An 11797-nucleotide genomic window follows, 5' to 3' on the forward strand; every position below is an offset into this window, starting at 1 on the left:
GAATGTTAACAAACCATAATAGTGTTTACAAAATTGGCACCGCATATGATTTTTCTTTTTTTTTTTTTACAAACGACCAATGTTTTGTCACATATTATTTTAGTTCTTTAAGATTCATGGAAGACTTCTGAAACTAAGTGAAAAAGGAAGCCAGAGGAAAACAAGGAGAATAGGATTGTATTTATTTATTTATTTGTTTATTTATTATTATTATTTGTTTATTTTTTATTGGGCAGATATTACAGCTGATAAAACTGATATCAAACAATAGCATAACGTAAATGTACTCTCAGTAATACCATTTCCAAGATGGAGATAAAATGGCAGAAACCCAGTCAAACAATCCTTTCTATTGTCACACACCCCATCCTAAATGATTAGGTTAGGTAGTGACTCCACATAGAGTACCCTCAAATTATGAATTAAGGGAGGTGGAGAGCAGGTTTGTTTGTTGTCAAGAAGAGGAGCAAATGACAGATACTTGCTGCTGCCAAGTTTCAAAATCCATCAACCCTCACACCTCCATCTCAGGGCTGACACTCGTTTTCCAAATTGGGCCAAATATATCTCTCTGTCAATTTGGGATATATTTCTTACACCTTTTCAGACATGGAGACATGACAACCAACAACTGCTTCCCTCCCCATGCTACTTTTAGCCAGTGCCAGTTCCACACCAGTACAACAGACAAGTCCTATGATTCTTCCCAGAGAGATCTGTGGAAGGGCACAAGGACCATTGCCAGGTTTTCCATTTAGTGAAACTCAAGCCAACAGTAACAATTGTTATTATTATTATTATTATTGTTATTTTTGGTGCTTTTTTTATTGTCCTTGTTCTTGCTCTTCTTGTCAAGATGACATATATGCACTATGCCTTAGTGCTCATATCAGTTAATTCTATGCCCCAAGTCATTCTTGCAGAAGACCCATAACTTCCAGGTAACTGGCAATGGCTTCTAGTTTGACCCATATGATGTGCTGCTGTCTGCCATAGTGGCACCATCAGTTACCTCACACTACTTACAGGTGTACATGTATTTTCCAAATTGTATTTACTTTACACTTGACAGACACAATTGAAGTCACTTACTACCTATATAGGGCAGGAGGAGATGGCAACTTTTATTATTTCTAGGGCCAGTTAGCTCAGTGTTTTGATGGACTTGACACTTATGGACTCTACTACACTGCATATTTGCACAAGTGCTTCGTGTTTAGTCCCTACACATATGTTACTAGATTTTAAGATTCTTAGTACTATGTTGTCATTTGGAGTTGCTTAAGTGTGTAATTGGCATACAGCTATCTCCATGTAATTTGGCTCCTACAGCTGTGACTTGTTTTATGCAGGAATTTTTTTCCTTTGTCCTTGCCAACTCTAAAAAATATCCTAATCTTTTAATTATTATGGCTCACTGTTTACATTTTCTTGTCAGAAATACCAGACAGCATTATTCAGCAAGAGGACAAAGTGAATAGTGTTATACAGTAACCACTTTGACTTCAAGAAAGGAAGTGGGATAGTAGATATTGTGCAAGCAAATGTTTGGGGAAGCAATATTGTAAGATATTTTACTGATGCTGTACGTGCATGGTATTCCAGTCGTTATGCCTGACCAGGAGGGGAATGGGTCCTCTCATGATCAAAAGCCGCAGTTACGGAAGAGTAATTCAGAGCAGAAATTGCAGAACAGGACCAAAGGTTCAAGGGGCAAAGATGGAGGTAAGATTTATGAAGTCTGTGTTATAACATTTTATAACAAGTCTTGTGTCATAACATTTTATAACAAGTGTTATATTTGAACACATGTATATGAGTTTATGGTAACTTGCCTGATCTTCAGAGGGTCACGCTGCAGCAGCAAGACGGCAGTTTGCACACATCAAGCCGAGGCTTTCCCGAGAGGAGATTATTGCTCAGTTCAAGCGCCAGTCTTCCAAGGACAGCACAACGCAAATGATGTCTGAGGATCATTTTGATAAGGTTAGAAGACATTTTATATTGAGAATCTATGTTGGTTAGTTGTAAGGTCTTAGGAACATATGTGATAAATTATTCTAATCTTGGTCAAATAGATATTACTAATATCTATATACCAAGGGCTTTTTCCCCCTTACCTGGGGGGGTAGCTTAGTCAAAAGTTATGTACCCATTCCACTTCCATCCACCACCCTCTCCTCCCTCTCATCTTAGCTCCTCATGGATGACAGGTCGTTCCTGTATTCCTCGTACTGCCCTGGGTCAGAAGCAATGCAGCAAGACACAGCAAGGCCACATCATTTAATTGGCGACCCCCCCCCTCTCCATTCCCTCATGTTACTACTAAACTAATTTAACTGTTACAGCAGAATTTACTTGATTAGATAAAACTTAAAGATATTAATTTTGCATTAATGAACCAAAAAATTAGCAGATAGGTTATTATGATATCACTGATCGCCTCTTTTTGCATGTGAATACTGTAGGCTCAGGAGGCTCAAGGCATGGTGCGAGGGGAAACTGCCGTCGTTTATGACGAATGCATGGTGGAACACAAGTGCCTATGGGACTTAAACTACCCAGAACTTCCAGAACGATTTACAAGTGTAATAAACAGGTAATGTACTCAGGAGATTTTTTTCATATTTTCACACCTGTAGTAGCTCATGTGATCAAAATTACTGTATATCTATATACCAAGGGCTTTTTCCCCTTTATAGGGGAGGTAGCCAAGTTAGAGGTATGTACCTACTCCCACCCATTCCACACTCCCATCCACCACCCCTTCCATCCCCCCCCCCCCATCTCAGCTCCTCATGGATGACAGGTCATCCCTGTATCCTGCCCACTGCCCTGGGTCAGAAGCAACATAGCAAGACACAGTACATCCACAGCAAGGCTGCTTCATTTAATCAGCAGACCCCCTCTCCATCCCCTCATCCAGGAAAAGAGAAGACAGGGAGAAATCCCTTTGGGCTGTGTCAAAATATCATTCACACATAAACACCTCTAGCCCCTGCCTCACCCTTCCTTGCATAATGGTATTATCTATACACAGTCACTCTCCACTCATTCCTACCCCTCCCTTCCCTGCTCAACAGACATTCCCCTCTTTCCCCAAAACCCCCTTCACCCCATCCATCCATTTTATTCTCAGTCATCTCTTCAAGTTCACTCCCTCCACCTCTGCCTTCCACACCTCTTTTACTAATCTTTCATCACTCATTCTTTCCATGTGTCCAAACTGTCCCAGTAATCTTTCATCAGCTCTGTCTGCCATCTCCTTTTCCAATCCCGCTCTCCTCCACACCTCCTCATTTCTCACTCTATCCATCTTAGTAATCCGTACCATACTTCTCAGATACTTCATCTCAAACTCATTTAAACTTTTCCTGTTTCTTTTAAATTCCATGTCTCTGCCCCATACAATGCCAAGTTGCCCCTTCATACAATCTCCTCTATGCCTCCATTGTCTGTGAATGAGTTGCCTTAAGCAGTTGTGCAGTATAATTATAGTACATACATACATATACCAAGGCTTTTTCCCCCTTCCAAGGGAGGTAGCCAAAAAGGGAAAGGCATAAAAACACTCCCACCCATTTCATCCCCAAATACACTCCACACCCCTCCCACCCTCCCTCTCATCTGAGCACCTCCTGGATGACGGGTCATCCCTGCACCCTGCCCACCGCCCTGGGTCAGAAGCAGTGTCGCAAGACACAGCACATCCACAGCAAGGCCGCTTCATTTAATCGGCGACCCCCCCCCCTCTCCGTCCCCCCTTGCATATAAGGAGGGGACGGGGAGAAATCCCTTCGGGCTGCGTCAAAATTTACTCACACATACTACCCCACCCCCCTGCCCATTCCTCCTCATGCAATCACAACATCATCCATATACAACCATTCTCCACTCACCTCTGTCTTCCGTCCTCTCCCTTCCTTCCTCAACAGACATTCCCCTCTTCCCCAAAGCCCCCTTCACCCCATCCATCCACCTCATCCATCCACCTCATCCTAGGACGTCCCCTCATGTTCACTCCCTCCACATCTGCCTTCCATACCTCTTTTACTAGTCTTTCTTCACTCATTCTTTCCATGTGTCCAAACCATCCTAATATTCTTTCATCAACCCTATCTCCCAAATCCTTTTTCACCCCAGTTCTCCTCCTCACCTCCTCATTTCTCACTCTATCCAGCCTAGTAACCCCCACCATACTTCTCAGACACCTCATCTCAAACACATTCAAACTCCTTCTCTCTTCTTCGCTTATGTTCCACGTTTCTGCCCCATACAGTGCTGTTGGCACAATCACTCCTTCATACAGTCTCCTCTTCGCATCCATTCCCAAATGTCTATTCCTCATTACACTCTTTAATCCACCAAGGCATTTACTCGCTTCTCTCAATCTACATTCTACCTCCACCTTCACTCCACCTTTTCCTGCTACACTTGCACCCAAGTATCTAAAACTATCCACTTCCTCCAGTCGCTCTCCCTTAATGTTCACTTCCAGTCTACTGCTACTTTCACCCCTTGTACATCTCATCACCTTACTTTTACCCACATTTATCTTTAGCTTTCTTCTATCACATACTCTCCCAAACTCTGCCACCAGCTTCCTCAATCCCTCCTCTGACCCTGCCACAAGCGCAGTGTCGTCCGCAAACAACAGCTGGCTCACCTCCCACTTTTCTCCATTTTCTTTAACCATCTCCAATCCATGACCCACTACCCTAGCATTCACCTCTCGCACTACCCCATCCATGTATAAGTTGAACAGCCAGGGCGACATAACGCATCCTTGACGAAGTCCCACCTTTACTTCAAACCACTCACTCTCTCCATTTCTAATCCTGACACAAGCTCTACTACTCTCATAAAAACTCTTGACAGCTCCCAGAAGCTTTCCTCCTATCCCATAAATCTGCATAACCTCCCACAGTGCCTTTCTGTCTACCCTATCATAAGCCTTTTCCAGATCCATAAAAGCCCAAAAAACATCCTTCCCCTTTCCTATAGCTTTCTCACATATCTGTCTTACCACAAAGATCTGATCTACACAACCTCTACAATTGATAATTTGCAGCTGTTTTAACTTTTGAACTTTTTTATTTATTCATTTATTTTCCATAGTTTTATTTAATTATAAACTTTAATGGACTTGGATAATAATATCATTTGATTATGCCTTGAATTGGGAAGCTGGTAAGAGAAATATTGGATGTGACAATGTTGAGACGGATAGGAGGGAGTATATAACATCAAAATCTTCTGATGGTGAAATTGAAAACAGAGAAGAATAAGATTTAGGTGTGAATGGGAAGAAGTGAAACTAAATTGAGACAGAGAAGTGGTGGCGAGGTGAATTAAACAAGAAATAAAAAGAAAGAATTCCACTCAAAGCTGAAAGAAGTACGTGATGTAGTGTAGGATAGAAGAGGAACAGGAGATGGAGAAGAAAAGGTTTATTTCAAGGAGGCTGTGCTAAAGTACACAAAGACAGTATTTTGATGAGGAGGAGGGGAAGGATCAGAAAGGAAGTTGGCATATGATGGGATGTAGAGGGAAGAGTGATAACATAAGAATGAAGGGGACTGCAAGAGACCATAAGGCCTACATTAGGCAGCTCCATAATCCGTGATGATGGCAGAGAAGATGCAAGCTAATGAAAAATGGTATCTAGAAGAAATGGAGGAACACAGGAGTGGTACAGAATAAAGAGGGTGGAAGCAAAACACAAGGTGAGGGAGGCCAAGAAGAAAGGAGATGTTATGAGGGGGTAGGTGTCTGTTTAACTAAGAATTTTGAAAATGATAAAAATTATGCTTGGGAATAAAGTAAAAAGAACAAGATGGGGCAAGTCTAGTAGAGAGAAGATGCTGATGGAATTGAAGACAGGGGAAGATAGATAATGTCTGGGATTTATTGAATGTAGAGGAGGATAAGGAGGCTTTGATTGTGGCAGAGGGAGATGAAAGGAAAATTACTATGATGGGAAAGGAGAATGATAAGGGTCTAGAAAAAGAGGAATTAAGATAGGAGGGACAAAAAGTGGGATTTTGGACGAGTGTAGAATGGTTGTAGGGTGGGTGTATGTTTTGACTCTGCCACTTCTTTTATAAGGGAAAGAAGACCTAATGGTGTATGTATGTACTGACCCAGGGCAGTGGACAAGATGCAGGGATGACCCGTCATCCAGGTGCCAAGATAAGAGGGAGGGTGGAGGGGAGTGGAGTGTATTAGGGATGGAATGGGTGGGAATGGTTTTTATGCCTTTTTCTTTCTGGCTACCTCCCTTGTAAGGGGGAAAAAGCCTTTGGTATACAGTATGTATGTTTAGGATGTGGTTGTCTTTTATTTGGGTGTTTTTGTCTGAGAATTTAGTTGTGTCCCAGCAGCAGATCCAGTTTTTTTAGTATTGTTTAGTGTTAGGTGATGCCAAGATAAGAGGGTGGAGGAGAGTGGAGTTTGATAGGGATGAAATGGGTGGGGGTGGTTTTTATGCCTTTGTTTTTTGGCAACCTCCCATGTAAGGGGGGAAAAAGCCTTTAGTATATGTATGTATGTTTAGTGTTAGTAAGTGTGTGTATGAGATAGAAATTTTACAGCATATTTACATACATACATACATATACCAAGGCTTTTTTCCCCCTTACCAGGGAGGTAGCCAAAAAGGACAAGGCATAAAATCATTCCCACCCATTCCATCCCCGAAAACACTCCACACCCCTCCACCCTCCCTCCCATCTTAGCATCTCCTATTTACATATTTACACCTCATATTTACATAGTTTAACCATTAAATGCGCATGTTTACGTGACCACATTGATTAATCGGAAAACGGTTTCCTGGGCAGGTGCCAAGAAATGAATCTTCTGGAGAAATGTCTTCGAATACCTTCCAGACCAGCCTCAGCGGAAGAAGTCCTCACCAAGCACAAACTGTCGTACTACGGTCTCCTCAGGAGCACTAGCGGAGAGACAGACGTGACGAAGTTGGAGGCTTTATCACAAAAATATGATTCCATATATTTTCACCCTGTAAGAATGTGTTCCAGATTTAATCTCTTACTTTGCCAACACTTAGAAGGGGGGAAGGGGTTTATGGGTGTGGGAAAGGTGTATGTTTTGACTTGGCAATTCAGGACCAACAAAGGAAGTCTGTACGTAGTGGACTCTTATGATAGAGAAAATTGTTTCCCCACTGCAAGTCTTCAGATTCGATCAATGACCTCACCTCTGTGTAGGACCTTGAGGGGCTGTCATTTGGTCTCTGGAACAGCCCCAAAATCTCTCTGAGCTTGAACTATCTTTCTTCCACCTTTTCTTCTTCTTCTTCTTCTTCTTCTTCTTGTTCTTCATTTCTTCATCTTCTTCGTGTCGTCTTCTTCTTCTTCATCTTCGTCTTTTGTTCTTTCTTTCTGTCATCATCTTTCTTCTTTCTTTCTTCTACCAACCAGTAACAGAAACAGATCCACATTTTTTCCTTCCCCTCTTCTTCTTCTTCTTTCTATCATCCAATGACATGGAAACAGATCCATTTTTTTTTTCTTCTTCTTCTTTTCCTCTTCTTCTTCTTCTTCATCGTCTTCTTCTTTCTACCATTCAATGACATAGAAACAGATCCACACTAATACACCACAGACAGTAGTCCAACATTTCTTTGTAGAGAGAACTTTGGAGGTTTCTGAGGACCAACTGAAGAGTTATGAGCTCCTGAGGACCAACTGTAGAGTTACGAGTTTATAGTCAGTGAAATTTGAGGCAACGGTTCATATTATTTAAGCTAGAGAAAAGTTTTAGGAGTCACTTGAATGTATTGTGAATAATTAATTTTCTTCGCTTATGCAACTTTTATTTATTTGTTTATTTGAGTGAATTGTTCTTTTTTCCAGAAAACTTACGAATTAGCCCTACTTGCAGCAGGGTGTACCATAGACCTGGTAGATCACATTGTTGCAGGAAAAACACAAAATGGAATGGCAATAATCAGGTAAGAAAGTACTTTAATGAGGTACAGAGCCTGTGTCTTGCAACACTGCTTCTGACCCAGGGCAGTGGACAAGATGCAGGGATGACCCGTCATCCAGGAGGTGCCAAGATAAGAGGGTGGAGGGGAGTGGAGTGTGATGGGGATGGAATGGGTGGGAGTGGTTTTTATGCCTTTGTTTTTTGGCTACCTCCCTTATAAGGGGGAAAAAAGCCTTTGGTATATGTGTGTGTGTACAAAGCTAAAGATTGGAAATTGCTACATATCATGTATACCTCCTCCCCTGCACCCCCCAACTTGTGTCATTATCCACAAAACAAGGTGGCTAGGCATGGAAGAGGGACTGGATCCCTCCTCCATGTCTATTTTAGTGTATTACCGTTAAAGGGGGTATTATACGTACATACATATACCAAGGGCTTTTTCCCCCTTACAAGGGAGGTAGTCAAAGTCAAAAGGCATAATTCCGCCCCCACTCATTTCATCCCAACCCTTTCCACTCCCTCTCATCTTGGCTCCTCCTGGATGATGGGTCGTCCCTGCATCTCGCCCATCGCCCTTGGTCAGAAGCAATGCGGTAAGACACAGCACATCCACAGCAAAGCAGCTTAATATAGTTAGCAATCCCCCACCCACCCCTTTCCGTCCCCTCGTGCAGACACACTGAAGACAGGGAGAGATCCACGTGGGCTGGGTCAAAATATCATTCCCACATAACCGCTCCCTTCCATGCATCACAGTATCATCCATATACAGCAGTTCTCCATATAATTATAATTGAACTTAAAGAAAGTAAGCATTTTGATATTCATGACTGCAATATAGTTTAAGTGTACCATTTATATGTAATGTCTTATGGTTATAATTGAAGTTTAAGATAAGTCAGCATTTTAATATTTATGACTGAAATAATTTTAGTGTAGCATTTATATATAATGTTTTGTGATTTCCTTTTCTTGAACGTATTTCATATGAAGGATGCATTGCAGGTTAGTAGACATTGTTTTTCCACTAGCATAGCAGTTCACTAATTCATTGCTGTATACACTCAACCCTCAAATTTGCAGACTTTTGATTTAGCGGACAAAAAATGTGTCCTGTAGTAACAGTGAAATTCCGGACAAAGTCAGTAAAATGAAAATTTGTCTGGTAGTAACAGTCAAATACTGGACAAAGTCCGTAAAATGAAAATTTGTCTGATAGGTGTCCGGTAGTAACAGTCAAATAGTACCAGACAAAGTCCGTAAAATAAAAATTTGTCCAATACATCATTATACATATGTACTGTAGCTTTTTATTACCTATCTAGTACGTATGTGCATGCCAAAACCTAACAAACAACTTTCTACACAACGAATTTGTGTCCAGTATCCAGTATTGGTAACGGACAGACCCGATTTTCAAATAACGGACAAGGGTCTGCATGCATTTGTCCATTAAATTGAGGGTTAAGTGTATTTGTTTGGATCAGTGATAAACTAATTCACTGCCCTCCTCCTCCTCCTCCTACTTCTACTTCTACTTCTTCCCCCTCCTCCCTAATTCACCGCCCTCCTCCTCCTCCTCCTCCCTCCTTCTACTTCTACTTCCTCCTCCTCCTCCCTCTACTACTTCTTCTTCTTCTTCTTCTTCATTTAACTATAGAATAAATTGGTGATATTTATAACTTTGTCATTGTTCTGATTTTAACCTTTTTCTCAAAACCTTCAACATAGGTATACACTTTATAGATTTTATTCCACCTGAAGGCAGGTGGATCATGCAGTTGAGAGTTGTTCTTTGGCGTGATGGAAGTCTTAATCATTGAAGACCCACCTCTGATTAGTGCATGAAATTGCTCTTTCATATCCCAATTGATATTTAAAAGATGTCACTGTGAAGTACATACATACATACACCAAAAGCTTTTTTCCCCCTTATAAGGGAGGTAGCCAAAAAACAGAGGCATTAAAAACCACTCCCACCCATTCCATCCCTAACATAATCCACTCCTCTCCATCCTCCTTCCTCCCTTCCTGTGAAGTACAACTGAAATGGAGCTGAAAATTATAAAGAGATATCTCGGACCCAATCCAGAGATAAAGTGTTTCGCATGAGGGGACAAGGAGGGAGGGTTGGCATGCACATGAAGCATGAGGAGCTAAGATTGAAAAGAAACATCTGTGGGATAGATGGGTGGGAGTGTGTATATGCCTTGGCTGGGTTCCTCCCTTGTAAGAGAAATGCCTTTAGTGTGTAGACCGATAGATAGACCTCAGATGAAGGTGAGGAGGGTGATGGATTTTGAAATTTGGCAGTTTTGCTATCCATCTTCCAGGACCAACTTCATTAATCTGTGCTATTCTATTACATTCAGTTAATGATCATCATTGATTTATGAGCAACTGTTTTGAAAATGCTGATCAAGAAAAGAGGTCAAATATAAGTATAGTGACATCTATGTACCAAAAGGTTTCTTCGCCACTTGTGAGGGATCCAAGGGATCCTCTCATCTGATTCTCATCTGACACCCATTTGTTTCCCTTTAATCTTAATTCCTTGGGGGACAGGCAAGACCTTTCATCCATGAGGAACTAAGTTAGAAGGGAAACAAATAGGTTTGATACAAGAGTCGGATGCATTAGGGGTAGGTTGGTGCCTTATCTGGCTACCTTTCTTTTAAGGGGAAAGAAGCATTTTGATAGATGTCACTTTGCCAGCTTTTGCCGTCCATTCGTGTGTAACGTTTTTATAATAGTTGCTCATAAATCTGATGATCATTATTTGTATTTGATGGAATAACTTGGACCAATGATGAGTATCTGCATGTGGTGGTTCCACAGAATGGACAGTGAAGCTGCCCATTTTCAGAACCCATTAACCTCTTCAACTCGAGTCAACTTCACACACACAGCATTGAATGCCTGAGGTATGATGATTGATGCATAACAATATTTGCGTTATGAGATATAAAGTCACTGCTGTATTACTCATTTTCCTTCACTGAGTAATAATGATGATGATATCGTTTAACGTCACAAACTCCCCCCTATCGGAAGGCTAGGACGGTGCCCCTCACGGAGGGCTTTGTAGCGTGGAATTTAATGAACCATGCCCTTGGTTCAACTTCGCTGGTGGCAGGATTCGAACCACCATCCCCTCGACCTTCACTGCAAGTAACAACGCCCTAACCCGCTCAGCCATAAATAAACACAGAAAATGTGATCAAGCCAGTTCACAGAATTCGGGGGTCACTCGGATACAACTACATACATACATACATACATATACCAAGGCTTTTTCCCCCTTCCAAGGGAGGTAGCCAAAAAGGGAAAGACATAAAAACACTCCCACCCATTTCATCCCTAAATACACTCCACACCCCTCCCACCCTCCCTCTCATCTGAGCACCTCCCGGACGACGGGCCACCCCCGCACCCTGCCCACCGCCCCGGGTCAGAAGCAGCGTCGCAAGACACAGCACATCCACAGCAAGGCCGCTTCATTTAATCGGCGACCCCCCCTCTCCGTCCCCCCTTGCATATAAGGAGAGGACGGGGAGAAATCCCTTCGGGCTGCGTCAAAATTTACTCACACATACTACCCCACCCCCCCGCCCATTCCTCCTCATGCAATCACTCACCTCTGTCTTCCGTCCTCTCCCTTCCTTCCTCAACAGACATTCCCCTCTTCCCCAAAGCCCCCTTCACCCCATCCATCCACCTCATCCTAGGACATCCCCTCATACAACTACAAAATAGATATAATCAAGACAAACGCCGACACTGGCATCTTCGTATACCCACTCGTGTCTCATGATGCCTACGTAGGCATCATCATATG

General features: G+C 42.2%; 1 protein-coding gene across 4 annotated transcripts in view; it reads left to right on the top strand.

Annotated features, from left to right (window-relative positions):
• HDAC6 (histone deacetylase 6) overlaps nucleotides 1-11797 on the top strand; it is a 95707-nt gene that overhangs the window by 31496 nt on the left and 52414 nt on the right. For all 4 annotated transcript variants that reach the window (XM_076197804.1, XM_076197803.1, XM_076197806.1 and 1 more), the window contains exons 2-6: nucleotides 1606-1725; nucleotides 1847-1986; nucleotides 2469-2599; nucleotides 6843-7026; nucleotides 7881-7978. In XM_076197804.1, coding sequence (XP_076053919.1) covers nucleotides 1611-1725; nucleotides 1847-1986; nucleotides 2469-2599; nucleotides 6843-7026; nucleotides 7881-7978 — 668 coding nt within the window. In that variant the 5' untranslated portion in view covers nucleotides 1606-1610. The remainder of the gene's footprint in view (nucleotides 1-1605; nucleotides 1726-1846; nucleotides 1987-2468; nucleotides 2600-6842; nucleotides 7027-7880; nucleotides 7979-11797) is intronic.

This window comes from Oratosquilla oratoria, chromosome 14 (assembly GCF_046742065.1).
Source record: "Oratosquilla oratoria isolate Oo_2021 chromosome 14, ASM4674206v1, whole genome shotgun sequence".
NCBI lineage: Eukaryota > Metazoa > Arthropoda > Malacostraca > Stomatopoda > Squillidae > Oratosquilla > Oratosquilla oratoria.